The sequence below is a fragment of the Vombatus ursinus genome, unplaced genomic scaffold, assembly GCF_900497805.2.
Source record: "Vombatus ursinus unplaced genomic scaffold, bare-nosed wombat genome assembly UNPS02015030.1, whole genome shotgun sequence".
Lineage (NCBI taxonomy): Eukaryota > Metazoa > Chordata > Mammalia > Diprotodontia > Vombatidae > Vombatus > Vombatus ursinus.
In genome coordinates this window covers 202192-219346 of record NW_020954808.1, presented here as the reverse complement: position 1 = coordinate 219346, position 17155 = coordinate 202192, and the positions used below count along the sequence as shown (strand labels likewise).

Genomic DNA, 17155 nt, shown 5'->3' with positions numbered 1-17155 from the left:
GAGGTTACCGGATCTCTTCATTGCTCTTTTGAATGAATACTGATCACCCTCTCCGCTCCCTGGGTCTCCTGGGTCTTCTTCTCTCTAGGCCATCTTCCTGTCCCAATTGTGGGGGTGCCTTGAAGGATCTGTCCTGCACCCTTGTTGGACATCCCTCATCAGTTGCTATGGGCTCAGTTATCATCTCCATCCGGATGACCCCCAGGTGGATCTGTCCTGCCCTAACCTCTCTCCTGAGCTAGCCTATCACTGACTGCCTCTCGGACGTCTCAAGCTGGATGTCCTCTAGGCATGTCCTACACAAACACTTCCAACATGTAGTCCCCAACCCAGCTCTCGTTTCCATTTTCCTCATTTTCTTGGGGGCACCATCATCCTCCCAGTCACCAAAGTTCCCGACCCTCAGTGTCATACTGGGTTCTGCACTGTCCCTTGCTCCCCATAGCCAGACAATCGCCAAATCTTAGCGAGCCTCCTCCCTCGATGATCTAGCCCCTTCTCTCTACTCATATGGCCACTCCTGCAGTTTAGTCTTTCCTTAACCTCTTGTCTAGACTCTTGTAACAACTCCCAGCTTCTGGCCTTTCTCTTCCCCAATCTATGCTCCATGAAGCTTTCAAAACACCTCCTAAAGCCCACCTGTGTCACTCCCCTGCTCAAGCAATCTCCATGGCTCCCTATTACTCCTAGGGTCAAATACATCTGGCATCCCAAGCCCTTTATGATGTGGCTTTTGTCCGGCTTTCCAGTCATACACAATCTAATTTCTCTTTGCTCACTCTACATTCAATTCAGTTCAACAACACTCCTTAAGGTGCCAGCCATCAAAAGGACACATTCCCACACCGACCTACTTGCTAACCCCCAAACATTCCAAATCTTTGCATCGTCTATCCGCCATACCCAGAGTGCCCTCCCTGCTCACCTCTGCCCCTCAGAATCCCAGGCTTCCCTCTGTGCTGCCTCAAGGTGTCCTCCAACCCTCCCTCCTCCTCAAATTATCCTGTGTATCTGTTCACATGCCTCATTCCCTCCCCCTGCCTCCTCCCTGAGGACAGGCACTGGCTTTTTGTTGTGTCTTAGCACCTGGCAGAATGCCTTGTATACAGAAAGGGTTTAATAAATGCTTCTTAGATTGGAATGGATTAGAAAGAAACTGGCCAGGTGAGCCAGGGCTCCTGCCTTCCAGCCTACGGAGCTTTCTACCCTTCCCTGGGAGGACAGTTCTGTCTGATCTTTAAAAACACTTCTTATTCATCACAGTTTGGTGTCAAGAACACCTTATGTGAAGTCAAAGGATCCTGTCCTGGCTGCTGAGACTTGTGTGGCCTGGGGCAAGTCCCCTCCCCTCCCCTGCCCTGGTCTCAGTTTCCCCGTCTGTAACATCATGGGGTTGTGTTGCAAGGCCCTTATGTCCTCCCCACAGCCCTAGGAGGGAGGGTTTGTTATCAACCCATCTTACAGGAGGGAAAACTGAGGTCCAGAAGAGGAAGAGGCTTGAATGAAGTCACACAGCAGGCTTGGGAGGAGATTGGGCAGGCCTAGAACCTGGGTCCCATGACTCAGCCTGTCTCTTTCCACTGTTCTGGGAAGCCCGGGTCTGGTCAGGAAGGCAGAACTAACTCTTTGTCCTCTCCTCTCTTCTCTCTCTCTCTTCTCTTCTCTTCTCTCTCTCTCTCCCTCTCCCTCTCTCTCTCTTCCTCTCCCTCTCTCTCTCTCCCTCTCCCTCTCTCTCTCCCTCCCTCTCCTCTCTTCTCTGTCTCTGTCTCCTCTCCTCTCTTCTCTTCTCTTTCTCCTCTCCTCTTCTCTCTTTCTCTCTCTCTCTCTCTCCTCTCTCTCTCTCTCTCCTCTCTTCTCTCCATGTCTCTCTGCCTCTCTCTGTCTCTCTTTCTCTTTCTGTATGTGTCTCTGTCTCTTGAGCAGGTAAAACCTCCATAGAGGTAAAACCTCAGGTAAGGGATAGCTAAGCCCTAACACACAGGAAGAAAACTCAGATGCTGTGAGGCCTTAACATGCACTGAAGGGAGTAAAGGCGAAAGGATGGTGTGGGAAGGCATTCTAGGTGTCCAGAATGGCCAGGTCAAAGACTCGGAGGTGAGAAAGAGCCTAGCATAGAAAAGATTGGCAATAGCTGATTTTAGATTTACAAGGCACATGAGGTGGGCACGTGATTCCCAGACCCTAAATGAAGGTGGTCTGGTCTCAAGCCTTGGTTCTGCTCTTATCTTCCTGCGGAACCTGGAGCAAATCCAGATGAGGGGGAGGGCTCCGTTCTGTATGTCCTGGCACTGGAGTCAAAGAGCTTGGGTTTGAATATTTGCTGCTTTCACTGTGTGGCCTTGGGCATGTCCCTTACTTTCTCTGGACCTTAATTAAAAGAGCCAGACCAGAGCTGACCTCTGGGATCCTTTCTGACAATGAGCCTTTCATCACTAACCTAAGATGCCCGGGTGCTGGCCTCATGGGGGAGAAGGGTCATGTAGGGACTTGGGGGGAAAGAGGTCAGGGCTAGGCTGTGGGAGCTCCAAGCGTCAGGCTAAGGAGTCTGGACTGGATCCCATAGGCCATGGGGAGCCAGGAGGAGCCATGATGAATGCCCAATCCCTACAGTCCCCTTGCCTCCTGACCACAGCCCCCGCCTCCCTTCCCTGAGCCTGCTATGTGGGGAGGGGGTGCCTAGCCCTGTGCTCTCAGAGCCCCTGTCCTTGCAGGTACGAGCACCTGGTGAACTTGCTGACCAAGATCCTGAACGAGCGGCCCGAGGACCCCCTGGCCATCTTGGAGTCCATGAACCGGACCGTGCAGCAGGACTGGTTCCACAAGAAGCTGGATACCCTGAGGGACGACCCCGAGATGCAGCCCACCTATGAGATGGCCGAGAAGCAAAAGATCCTGTTCCTGCGTGGGGCGGGAGAGGGCGAGCAGGAGATGGAGGAGGAGATAGTAAGTACGCTAGCCCATCCCCAGCCCCTGCCTGACCCAGCTGTGCCCCAGGGGACAGGGCAAGGGGGCATGAGGGCCACATTTGGGACATGGCAGCTGAGACCTTACACACACACACACACACACACACACACACACACACACACAAGGCATGTGTATGCGCACACATACGTGCATTACTCATGTATGCACATACATGTACAAATACACCACACATGTACACAATGTATTATGCATCACACAAATGCTACACACATGTGCACACACATATGTGGTACATACAAACACTGTATACACATGCATCGCCAGTACACTGCACTACATATATGCATTGTGCAATATATGCACACGTACATGTGCACACACATGCACAATACACATATACACACACACAGAGTTTTAAGGCTTATCTCAAACTCAGAGACCATCTAGTCCAACCCTTTCATGTTACACATGTGGAAACTGAGGCCCAGGGAGGTTCTGTGATTTGTTCAGGGTCATACAGGTAGTATGACCATCCATCCTCCAAATACCTTCAGTGAGATAATATTTGTAAGGCAGTTAGCTCAGTGCCTGGCACACAGTAGGTGTTATATAAATGCTCATTCCCTTTCCTTCCCTTCCCTTCTCTGTGCTGAATATAGGAATTCCACCAATTCACCTTGGCAAAATCAGTGTCCCTTCTCTGACCGCCATCTCCTCAGCTGTAAAATGAAGGGGGTGACCTAGAGCAGGTCAGGGCTTTCATTTCACTGTTTGAAAGTCTTCCCAGCTCTGACATTCCAACGTTCCTTCCAGTCTTGACATTCCATGTTTAAATTCTAAAATCAAGGAGAGACCATGACGAGAGAGTAGAAAAGACTTTTTTTCTTTCTGAACCACTTTATTTTTTAAAATGATATTTTAGGGGCAGCTAGGTGGCGCAGTGGATAGAGCTCTGGCCTTGGAGTCAAGAGGATCTGACTTACAATCTGACCTCAGACATATAACATTCACTAGCTGTGTGACCCTGGGCAAGTCACTAAAAAAAAGTAAAAATAAAATGATATTTTATTTCCCCTCAATTACATGTAAAAATAATTTTTAATATTATTTTTAAAAAATTTTGAGTTTCAAATTTTCTGCCTCCTTCCCCTCTCCCCTCCCTGAGATGGTTATTTTTTGGGTTTGTTTTTTTTTTAGGCAATGGGATTAAGTGACTTGCCCAGGGTCACACAGCTAGTGAGTGTTATGTGTCTGAGGCCATATTTGAACTCAGGTCCTCCTGACTACAGGGTTGGTGCTCTATTTACTGTACCACCTAGCTGCCCTTCCCTCCCTGAGATGGTAAGCATTAGATATAGGTTGTACATGTACAGTCATACAAAACATATTTCCATATTAGTCATATTGTAAAAGAAGACACAAACAAAGCAAAACAAAAAAGTATGCTTTGATCTGCATTCAGACTCCATCAGTTCTTTCTCTGGTGGTGGAGAGCATTTTTCATCATGAGTCCTTTGGAACTGTCTTGTACCATTGTATTGCTGAGAATAGCTAAGTCATTCACAGCTGATTATCTACAATGTTTCTGTTGCTGTGTACAATGTTCTGGTTCTGCTCACTTCACTCTGCATCAGTTCATGTAAGTCTTTCCGGGTTTTTCTAAAATCATCCTGCTCATCATTTCTCATAGCACAATAGTATTCCATCACATTCATATACCACAACTTGCTCAGCCATTCCCCAATTAATGGGCATCCCCTCAATTTCCAGTTCCTTGCCACCACAAAAAGAGCTGCTGTAAATATTTTTGTAGAAAAAGTTCCTCCCCTCCCCTCCTTTTTTTTTTTTTAAATCTCTTTGGGATATAGACCTAGTAGTGGTATTGCTGGGTCAAAGGGTATACACAATTTTATAGCCCTTTGGGCATAGTTCCAAATTGTTCTCCAGAATGGTTGGATCAGTTCACAACTCCACCAACAGTACATTAGTGTTCCAATTTTCCCACATCTTTTCCAATATTTATCATTTTCCTGTTTTGTCATGTTAGCCAATTTGATAGGTGTGATATGGTATCTCAGAGTCATTTTAATTTGCATTTCTCTAATCAATAGTGATTTAGAGCATTTTTTTATTTGATTATAGATAGCTTTGATTTCTTTGTCTGAAGACAAAGTTCATATCCTTTGACCATCTACCAGTTGGGGAATGACTTGTATTCACATAAATTTGACTCAGTTCTCTATATATTTGAGAAATGAGGCCTTTATCAGAGACACTGGCTGTAAAGATTATTTCCCAGCTTTCTGTTTTCCTCCTAATCTTGGTTGCATTGGTTTTGTTTGTGTAAAACTTTTAAAAGTTAATATAATCCAAATTATCCATTTTACATCTAATAATGCTCTCTAACTCTTGTTTGGCCACAAATTCTTCCCTTCTCCATAGATCTGACAGGTATACTATTTCATGCTCTCGTAATTTATTTATGGTATCACCCTTTATGTCTGAATCACGTACCCACGTTGACCTTATCCTTGGTGTATGGTGTGAGAAGTTGGGCCATACCTAGTTTCTGCCGTACTGTTTTCCAATTTTCCCAATAGTTTTTGTCAAATAGTGACTTCTTGTCCCAAAAGCTTGGATCTTTGGGTTTATCAAATATTAGATTACTGAATTTACTACTGTCTCTTGTGTACCTCACCTATTCCACTGATCCACCACTCTATTTCTTAGTCAGTGCTAGATTGTTTAGATAATTACCATTTTATAACATAATTTGAGATCTGGTACAGCTAGGTCACCTTCCTTCACATTCTTTTTTCATAATTCCATTGATATTCTTGACCTTTTGTTCTAATAGATGAATTTTGTTATTATTTCTTTCAGCTCTATAAAATAATTTTTGATAGTTTGGTATGGCACTGAATAAGTAAATTAATTTAGGTAGAATTATTGTTTTTATCTTATTGGCTTGGCCTACCCATGAGCAATTGATATTTTTCCAATTGTTTAGATCTGACTTTATCTGTGTGAAAAGTGTTTTGTAATTATGTTCATATACTTCTTGGGTTTGTCTTGGCATGTAGACTCCCAAGAATTTTATATTGTCTACAATTATTTTAAATGGAATTTACCTTCCCATCTGTTGCTGCTGGACTTTGTTGGTAGCATAGAGAAATGCTGGTGATTTGTGTGGGTTTATTTTATATCCTGCAGTTTTGCTAAAGTTAATTATTTCAACCAGTTGTTTTGTTGTGGTGATTGATTCTTTAGGATTCTCTAAGTATATACCATCATATCATCTACAAAGAGTGATAGTTTTGTTTCTTTGTTGCCTATTCTAATTCCTTCAATTTCTTTTTCTCCTCATTACTAACATTTCTAGTACAATATTGAATAATAATGGTGGCCACGGGCATCCTTGCTTCACCCCTGATCTTATTGGAAAAGCTTCTAGCTTATTCCTATTACAGATCATGCTTGCTGATGGCTTTGGATGGATACTACTTATCATTTTAAGGAAAGCTCCATTTATTCCTATGCTTTCTAATGTTTTTAATAGGAATGGGTGTTGTGTTGTGTTAAAAAGCTTTTTCTGTGTCTATTAAGATAATCATTTGATTTCTATTGGTTTTGCTATTGCTATGGTCAATCATGCTGATAGTTTTCCTAATATTGAACCTGCCCTGCATTCCTGGTATTAATCTCATCTGGTCATAGTGTAAGATTCTTGTGATATATTGCTGTAATCTCCTTGCTAGTATTTTATTTAAAAATTTTGCATTCATTAGGGAAGCTGGTCTACAGTTTCCTTTCTCTGTTTTGGCTTCTCCTGGTTTAGGTACTAGCACCATATTTGTGTCATAAAAAGAATTTGGTAGGATTCCTTCTTTGCCTATTTTTCCAAATAGTTTACATAGTACTGGAATTTTTTGTATTCTTTAAGTGTTTGGTAGAATTCACCTGTGAATCCATCTGGCCCTGGGGATTTTTTCTTAGGAAATTCATTGATGGGCTTGTTCAATTTCCTTTTCTAAGATAGGGTTCTTTAAGTACTCTATTTCCTTTTCCGTCAATCTAAGCAATTCATATTTTTATAAATATTCATCCATTTAACGTAGATTGTCAAATTTATTGGCATATAATTGGGCAAAATAGCTCCTAATAATCGTTTTAGTTTCTTCCTCATTGGCAGTAAATTCATCCTTTTCATTTATGATGCTGGTGATTTGGTTTTCTTTCTTTTTTTTTTAAATCAGATTAACCAATGGTTCATCTATTTTATTGATTTTTTTTCATAAAACCAGACCCTGGTTTTATTTATTAGTTCAATGCTTTTCTTACTTTCAATTTTATTAATCTCTCCTTTGATTGTCAGGATTTTCAATTTGGTGTTTAATTGGAAAACATCATATTCCAAGCCTTCCAGTCTTTTAACATAGAAGCTGCTAAATCCTGTGTAATATTGACTGTGGCTCTACAATATTTGAATTGTTTCTTTCTGGCTGCTTGTAGTATTTTCTCCTTGACCTGAGAGTTCTGGGATTTGGCTATGATACTGCTGGGAGTTTTCATTTTGAGATCTCTTTAGGAGGTGATTGGTGGATTCTTTCCATTTCTATTTTACCCTCCGGTTCTAGAGTATCAGGGCAGTTTTCCTTGATAATTTCTTGAAAGATGATGTCTAGGCTCTTTCTTATTTTATCATAGCTTTCAAATAGTCCAGTAATTATTAAATTATCTCTTTTGTATCAATTTTCCAGGTCAGTTGTTTTTTTCAATGAGATAGTTCACGTTTTCTTCTTTTTTTTTCTTCTTCTGATTTATGTCTTATTGTATCTTGATGTCTCATGTCTCACTAACTTCCATGTTCCCAATTCTAATTTTTAAGGAATTATTTTTCTTCAGTGATCTTTTTTCTATTTATTTATCCAGTTCTATTTTTCAAGGAGTTGTTTTATTCAGTGAATTTTTGTACATCTTTTTCTATTTTTGTGCTTCCTTTACCAAGCTGTTGACTCTTTTTTCATGATTCTCTTTCAACACTCTCATTTCTTCTGCCAATTTTTCTTCTCCCTCACTTACTTGATTTTTAAAATCCTTTTTGAGCATTTCCAAGAGTTCTTTTTGGACCTGCGATCTAGTCAAAATTTTTTTTGAGGCTTCATAGGTAGACATTTTTACATTGCTGTCCTTTTCTGAATTTGTGTTTTAACCTTCCCTGTCACCTAGTAACTTTCCATGGCCAGGCTCATTTTTGAAGGGTTGTTTTTGCCTAGTTTTTCTAGCCTATTTTGTGACTTTTAAAGTTGGGATCAGTCCTGGGTTGGAGAGGGCACTGTCCCAAGCTTCTTGCACTAGGGGCATGGGCCTGGCGACTGGCCTGCTGCACAGGGCCACGGACCCTTGCTGCTGACGTGCACCAGGGCTCGGGACCTGTCTGCCGGCATGCTGGGGTATGGTCTTCTCCTGGCTTACATAGATGGCATCTGCACTGGATTGCACTCCCCTTTTCCCTGAGTGAGACATACCTTTGTTGCTGACCTTCTAGGTTGTCTTGGGCTGGAAAATTGTTTCACCTCATCTTTTTGTTGGCTCTGCCACTCCAGAATTTGTTTTGAGGCATTATTTTATAGTTGTTTGGAAGTAAATTTTGGAGAATTCAAGTGAGTTCCTGCCTTACTCTGCCAGCTGGAAAAGACTTTTTGGTAAAGGTAGGAATTGAGGGACCAGTAGAATTTAGATAGGCTTAGGGGAATGGGGATGACATTCCAGGCAGGGTGCACTGCTGGAGCAAAGGTGCAAAGGAGATAATAAGCCTGCTGCCCTTGACCAGAGAGCGTAGAGAATCTTTCTGGAGTCAGGGGAGCATACTGGGGACTGTCAGATGAATGTGGAGGGCTTTGGATACTTGGTTTGACTTGCTGTGGGAGGAAAGATGGAAGAAATGATGGTTTCCAAACAGGGAAGGATCTAGGTAAGAGTTGGACTGCAGGGAGACTCTGATAAGATAAACTGAATAAAGATAAATGTAAAGTGCCACCCAGGTTCAAAAATTAACTACACAAGTTAATTCCAGCCCCTTCCCCATTAGACTGTGAGCCGCTTGAGAGCAGGGATTACCTTTTGGCTTTCATTGTATCCCCAGCATTTAGCACAGTGCCTGGCACATAGTAGGTGCTTAATAGTGCTTGTTGAAAACAAATTCAGGTAGAAAATATTGTGAAGATACTCGGAGGGTTTTAATTAGCTGTGAGCTCAACATGAGTAAACAGTCTAACAGGGTACCCACAGATCCTAACATGATCTAAATTCTAACAATCATGGAAGCATGATGAATGAATGAATGAATGAATGAATGAATGAATGAATGAATGAATGAATGAATGAAAAAACATTAAGTGCTTACTCTGTATCAAGTGCTATGCTAAGACTGGAGGGACAAACAGAAAAGCAAAACAGTCCTGTCCTCAGGGAGTTCATAATCTAAATTGAGGAGACAACACATAGAATAGGGTTGAGTTCCAAGAGAGACTGGAAAGGCGCATATATGGAGTTGAAGGATTCGATGGCAGAGCAGCTGGTAAGGCCTAGAGGTCAATGCGATGCATCAGCAGGTCAGAAGGTCCGAAGGGTATATCAGCAGGGCAGATGTAAGGAAGGCCCCGAGGTCCTCTATCTTACATGAAGGATTGTAGTTGGTGACTCCCAGCTAATCCAAACAGAGTGAGCCACTGTGTCTGATTGTCTGATCTTCAGAAGGGGTGGGGGACCCACTGGAGATACCAGCCCACCATCACTGGCAAACAGAGAGTGGGCTGGAGAGTGGCAAGGAGAGGGACTGTGTTCCCTCAGCAGGGTTAATGTCCATCCAGGAGTGGATTGTCGGGAAGATTAGAGAAGATGTTCACAACAAAAGTGCACTGGCCACATTAGCCTTGGTCAGACCCCATCTAGAGGATGGTGTTCAGTTCTGGGCACCAGATTTTAGGAAGGATATTGACCAGGTAGAGCAGGTCCAGAGAATGGTGACAAGGATGGGTGAGGAAGGACTGGAAGCTGCCATTTGAGCTACAGATGTTTAGTGAGGAAAAAAAAAGACTTAGGATAACATGATGGCTGTTTTTAAGCATTTGAGGTTCTATCATGTGGAAAAGAGATTTGAGCTGCTCAGCCTTCATGGGCAGAACTAGAAACTTTTTGTTCAGTCATTCACTTGTGTCTGATTCTTCATGACCCGCGAGGATCATAGCAGACCAATACTGTCCATGGGGTTTTCATGGCCAAGATACCAGAGTGGTTTGTCATTTCCTTTTCCAGTGAATTAAGGCAAACAGAAGTTAAGTGACTTGCCCAGGGTCACACAGCTAGTAAGTATCTGAGGCCGGATTTGAACTCAGGTCTTCCTGACTCCAGGGCCAGTGCTCTATCCACAGAGCTACCTCCAGCACTAGGAGCACTTGGTGGAAATTTCAGAGAAGCCAATTTCATCTTCATGTGAAGACAGATCGCCTAACTGTTGCAGCTAGGCAGAAAAAGAGAGAGAAGTTGCCTTATGGGGTCTATAGGGAATTCTCCCTGGAAGAATTCAGTCCAAGGTTTCATCCTGTAGAAGAGTGCTTCTCAGAATGTGGTCTGATGACCTTTAGGGGTCCCCAGGATCCTTTCAGGGGAATCTCTCCAAAATCCTTTCAGGGGAATCTCCTCAAATCCTTTCAGGGGATCCAATAGGTCAAAACTATTTCCATATTAATACTAAGATATTTTCATTTCTAATACAGTAAATATAGATATCACCCACATAGACAAAAGTTCTTTGAGGGAGAGCCTTAATAATTTTAAAGAGTGTAAAGGGGTCCAGAGACTAAAAAGTTTGACAACTGCTGCTGCTGTAGAGGAAATTTTTTTTAAATTGGTTTAATTATGGGCTTTGATAGATGCACACACATATGCATGCACATGTGCACATGTACCAGCATTTCTACATGCTAGCAGCACACCAAAGGAGGCTCGTGGATGAAACTGTGAATTTCCATTTCATACTGCTGGCTTTAAAAAGGATGTAATAAGCCAAGATGGCGGACTAAGAGCAGTGACTTGCTTGAGCTCTTCCCCAAACCTCTCCAAATACTGTAAAAAATGACTCTAAACAAATTCTAGAGCAGCAGGGAGTGAAACAAATTTCCAGCCCAAGACAACCTGGATGGTTGATTGGAAAGGCCTGTTGCACTGGGCTGGGAGAGGAGTATAGTTTAGCGTGGACCACTCAGGCAAAGACGGAGCAGGCCTCAAGTTCTATCTGAATCACAGGCAGCTGCAGTGGTTTCCAGACTTCTCAACCCACAAATGCCAAAACAACTTAGAAGGTCAGTGGGAAAGGTGTGTCAGACCTGGGTGAGAGAGGAGTGCAGTCCAGCCCTAGCCCTGGCCCAGCCCTGGGGTGGCAGAGATGGTTGCTGCTTCTGGAGCTCTTGGCTCACAGACAGTGGGGGGATTGAGCAGTTAATCAGAAGGGGATTGCAGGGATCTCTTTGCTGGTGCTGAGGCAAAATTCTCTTGCTTTGCCTGTGCTTGCAATCCTAGGTGGTGGTCCTGGGGTGAGAAGGAGCACTGGCATGGTGGAGCTTATGGTGGCAATAGAGAGGGAATCCCCCTCACAGTTCCAGGACAGAAAAGAGTGCTTGTGGTCACTCACAGACCAGAGCACAGGCCAGAAAAGGAGTAAACACCTCTCCTTAGATCATACCACCTTGGAAAAACTGAAAATTTACAGGTCCCTAGAAGTATCTCTGAAAACAGCTGCACAAAACCCCTGAAGCTTGGGACAGTACACCCTCCACATTGGAAGCAGAGCTCTACCTTAACAGAGTTAAAAAGTCAAGTAATTGGCTGGGAACATAGGCAAACAGAGAAAAAAACTCAGACTACAGAATCTTATTTTGGTGACAAAGAAGATCAAAACATACACTCAGTAGACGACAAAGCCAAAGCTCCTACCTCCAAAGCCTCCAAGAAAAATATGAATTCATCTCAGGCCATGAAAGAGCTCAAAAAGGATTTGGAAAATCAAATAAGAGAAGTAGAGGAAAAGTTGGGGAGAGAAATGAGAGTGATGCAAGAAAATCATAAAAAAAAAAAGTCAACAGCTTGCTAAAGGACACCCAAAAATACTGAAGAAAATAACACCTTAAAAAATAGACTAACCCAAATAGCAAAAGAGATCCAAAAAGCCAATGAGGAGAATGCCTTAAAAAAGTAGAACTGACCAAATGGAAAAGGAGGTCCAAAAGCTCACTAAAGAAAGTAATCTCTTAAAAATTAGAATGGAGCAAATGGAAGCTATGAGAAAGCAAGAAACTATTAAAACAAAGCCAAAAGAATGAAAAAAATAGAAGACAATGTGAAATATCTCATTGGAAAAACAACTGACCTGGAAAATAGATCCAGGAGAGATAATTTAAAAATTATTAGACTACCTGAATACCATGACCAAAAAAAGAGACTAGACATCATCTTTCAAGAAATTATCAAGGAAAACTGCCCTGATATTTTAGAACCAGAGGGTAAAGTAGAAATTGAAAGAATCCATCAATCACCTCCTGAAAGAGGTCTCAAAAAGAAAATTCCTAGGAATATTATAGCACAATTCCAGAGTTCCCAGGTCAAGGAGAAAATATTGCAAGCAGTCAGAAAGAAACAATTCAAGTATTGTGGAAACACAATCAGTATAACACAAGATTTAGCAGCTTCTACATTAAGGGATCAAAGGGCTTGGAATAGGATATTCCGGAGGTCAAAGAATCTAGGATTAAAACCAAGAATCATCTACCCAGCAAATCTGAGTACAATCCTTCATGGAAAAAATGGACATTCAATGAAATAGAGGACTTTCAAGCATACTTGATGAAAAGACCAGAGCTGAATAGAAAATTTGACTTTCAAATACAAGACTCAAGAGAAGCATGAAAAGGTAAACAGGAAAGAGAAATCATAAAGGACTTATTAAAGTTGAACTGTTTACATTCCTACATGGAAAGATGATATTTGTAACTCATGAGTCCTTTCTCAGTATTAGGGTAGTTGGAGGAAATATATATATATATATATATAGACAGAGGGCACAGGGTGAGTTGAATATGAAGGGCTGATATCTAAAAAAATAAAATTAAAGGGTGAGAGAGGATTGGGAGAAGGAGAAAGGGAAAGGTAGAATTGGGCAAATTATCTCACATAAAAGAGGCAAGAAAAAGCTTTTACAGTGGAGGTGAAGACGGGGGAGGTGAGAGGGAATGAGTGAATCTTACTCTCATTGGATTTGACTTAAGGAGGAAATAACATACTCATTTGGATATGGAAATCTATCTTACCCTACAGGAAAATAATGGAGAAGGGGATAAGAGAGGGAGGGATAATGGAAGGGAAGGCAGATTGGGGAAGGGGGTAATCAGAAGCAAACACTTTTGAGGAGGGACAGGGTCAAAGGAGAGAATAGAATAAAGGGAGGGGTGGGATAGGATGGCGGGAAAGTGAGTCTTTCACAATATGAGTATTATGGAAGTGTTTTACATGACTACACATGTATAACCTATATTGAATTGCTTGCCTTCTCAATGAGGGTGGGTGGGGAGGGAGGAAGGAAAGAATTTAGAACTCAAAGTTTTAAAAACAAATGTTAAAAATTGTTTTTACATGCAACTGGAAAATAAGATATTCAGGCAATGGGGTATAGAAATCTATCCTGCCCTACAGTAAAATAGAAGGGGAAAGGGATGAGAGAAAGGTAGGGGTGACAGAAAGGAGGGCAGATTGGGGGAAGGGGTATTCAGAATGCATGCAATCTTGGAAAGAGATGGGGAGAAAATCTGGAACTCAAAATCTTGTGGAAGTGAATGTTGAAAACTAAAAATTAATTAATTAATTAATAAAAAATACATTTAAAAAAACCTTAAAGTACTACATTAAAAAATGAAAAGGATATAATAAATTCCTCACCTTACTTTGAAAACTACCCGGCTTTTTTTTGCTTCCTTCTGAATATCCTTTTGGTTTCTTCTGTGCATTGTTTCAGAGGCGTTTTTTAATCTTTAGCATCAGTAAATTTAGCTCCGGCGCCTTCCTCGATGAAAAACTGAGAGAAATAAAAGAAAACCAACCCTTGTAACAAATAGGCATAGTCAAGCAGAAAGAAATCCGCCGGGTTGGCTGTGGACTAATACTCCAGTGTCTTGGAGCCCCTGGAGGCCACACTGGGGCCTCCCCACTCCTCCCAGGTCCTCTATAGGCAGGGCAGCTCAGGGCCTGCTTCAGAGCTTGTCGGTGGCCTGCACGGTTTCTTTTCTTTTACATGTTATTGTCTTTGGAGAAATTGTTCTTTTAGTTTTGAGTTTTGCCGGGTCCTTCAGTTCCTACTTCCCAACATTGCCTGAAGTCACCTATTTTGTTATTTCTTGTGACTCAGTAAAATTATGTCACTTTCATTCACAACAACCTTCCCATTGTCTAAGGTGCCTTAAGCTTAGAAATTCTTGCTTCACCCCACCCACCCCACCTCCCTTCCTTCACCATCAAGGACTTTGCTTTACTAGTGTCTATTCCCTCTCTGGTACGATCCTTCTGTAGAAGAGATTGTCCTTCAGGTAAGAGTCTGGCTAGCTGACATATGAATTACTTTCCAGCTCAGAGAGGTTGTGAATATGGGATTCCTGCTGGGATAATCTCTACTCCATATTCTAAGGGCCTCCCAAGCTCTGACATTCCTGTTCTAAGGGCCCTCTCACCTCTGATGTTTCTTGTTCTAAGGACCTTCCCAGTTCTGACATTCCCTATTCTAAGGGCCCTCCTGTTGAGGTCTGAGAGGTACAGAGACCCCTCAAAGACCGAAGTACAGAACAGGGTCGTCTGGAATGAATTCACAGACTCAAGCATTCTTTAAGTCAAGGTGGCAAAGATATATTGTTACACTAAACATTGGGCAAGGATTCTCAAGGAACCTGCCATGGTAGGCAGAGCTCCTTAGGGAACTTGCAACCTAACAGGATTGATGCTAAAGCTTATATAGGAAAAGCAGTGGATAATTAGCAGTGCTAATTAGGTGATAACATACGACCTTGGTCACAGGCATCATTCCCTACTGGAAGGGGGCGGGGCTTCCTAAGGGGTGTATTTTGGTCTGTTATGTCTGTAACAAGATAGTTTTAGGAATTGACATCTATAGCTTGACCTCTGGATCATATATGGTAATCAGTACATGATAGTTTTGTTGATACAAGATAACACAAGGGAAATTCTACAGAGGTCAGCTTGTTCTTGTAACAGGGAGAGGTAGCTTGGCTCACTGGACGCACTCATGGGTTATTGCCAGACAGGGCCCTTGGGCTGGAGGCAAACTGTCAGGGATAGTGTTTATGAGACCAGGCAGAAATTGGAATTCAAGCACAGGCACTCAAACACCCCATCACTCCCAGCTCTGACGGTCCATGTTCTAAGGTTTCCCTCCGGCTCCCACATTCTATACCTAGTCCCTTCCGTGCTGAAGGTTCTGTGTCCTGAAGTCCTTGTAGCCCGTCTGATTCCTCTGTGTGCGTGTGCTACCCTGGTCTGCTACTTTTCTGCAGGAGTCCAGTTTGGGTAAAGTCTACAAGTGCCTTCCAATGAATCCGCAAGCATTTATTAAGTGCCTACTCTGTGCCAAGCACTGGGGAGCTAGAGGGTGATGGGGCGTCAGTCAAGGCAGGAGCAAACCTGGACCCCCTTCCCAGTGTTGGAGAGCAGAGCTGAAGCTGGAGTATCAAGACCCGGGCTTGACCCCAGCCAGCTAGCTGGGGGTCCTTGGTCCATCCATCTTTTCCTCTGTAAACAGGTGGCAAGGGGGCAGGACTGGGCCAGCCGGTCTCTCGGGCGCTCCCCCCCTTTCCCCCTTGGGCCAGCCGGTCTCTCAGGCTCTCCCCCTTCCCTCCTTGGGCTAGCCAGTCTCTCGGGCGCTGCCCCTTCTCCCCTTGGGTCTCTCGGGCGCTCCCCCTTCCCCCCATGGGTCTGGACGCTCCCCCTTCCCCCCGTGGGTCTCTCGGGCGCTCCCCCTTCCCCCTCGGCCGTGCTGTGCCTGGGAGCGGAGCTCTGAGTCGTCCCCCCTCCCCTTCCCCTCTCGCAGACCGAGATCCCGGTGCCCAACATCATCGAGTCGGCCTTCTACTTCGAGCAGGCGGGCGTGGGGCTGAACTCGGACGAAACGTTCCGCATCTTCCTGTCCCTCAAGCAGCTGGTGGAGCAGCAGCCCGTGCAGACGTGCCGCTTCTGGGGCAAGATCCTGGGCCTGCAGCGCAACTACCTGGTGGCCGAGGTGGAGTTCCGCGAGGGCGAGGAGGAGGAGGAAGAGGAGGAGGCCGAGGAGCTGGTGGAGGGGGCGGGCGACGGGATGCAGGGCTTCGGCGAGGAGGAGGGCGAGGAGGACGAGGAGAAGGCGGTGGACGAGCCGCCCAAGCCCACGTGGAAGCCGCCGCCCGTGATCCCCCGCGAGGACAGCCGCACGGGGGCCAACAAGTACCTGTACTTCGTGTGCAACGAGCCCGGGCGTCCCTGGACCAAGCTGCCCCACGTCACGCCCGCGCAGATCGTCAACGCGCGCAAGATCAAGAAGTTCTTCACGGGCAACCTGGACACGCCCATCGTCAGCTACCCGCCCTTCCCGGGCACCGAGGCCAACTACCTGCGGGCGCAGATCGCGCGCATCTCCGCGGGCACCCACGTCAGCCCGCTCGGCTTCTACCAGTTCGGGGAGGAGGAGGACGACGAGGAGGAGGAGGGCGGCGCCGGGCGCGACAGCTACGAGGAGAACCCGGACTTCGAGGGCATCCCCGTGGCAGAGCTCGTGGACTCGCTGGCCAATTGGGTGCACCACACCCAGCACATCCTGCCCCAGGTAGGACGGGGACGGGCGGGGAGGGGCTCGGAGCGGGGCGGGGTGGGGGGGGGGCAGTGGACCTGGGAGCCACCCAACGGCCCGCCCCTTCAGCGACTCACCCGAATCCGATAACCGAGGGAAAGTGCTTTGCCACTTTAAGGAGCCTCGGAAATATAGCCCTTATTAGTACTAGCTATTGCTGCCCGAGGTCACACAGGGAGTAATAGTTGGTGGTGGTGGTGGTAGTAGTAACAGTAGCAGTAGTAGTAGTAGTAGTAGTAGCAGTAGTAGTAGTAGTAGTAGTAGCAGTAGTAGTAGTGACAGTAGTAGTAG

General features: G+C 44.5%; 1 protein-coding gene across 1 annotated transcript in view; it reads left to right on the top strand.

Moving 5' to 3' along the window:
• The window catches only part of LOC114030948 (radial spoke head protein 6 homolog A-like), a 44808-nt gene that overhangs the window by 2782 nt on the left and 24871 nt on the right, over positions 1-17155 (top strand). The window contains exons 3-4 of the mRNA XM_027845910.1: positions 2712-2943; positions 16073-16840. Of these exons, the coding sequence (XP_027701711.1) occupies positions 2712-2943; positions 16073-16840 (1000 nt within the window). The remainder of the gene's footprint in view (positions 1-2711; positions 2944-16072; positions 16841-17155) is intronic.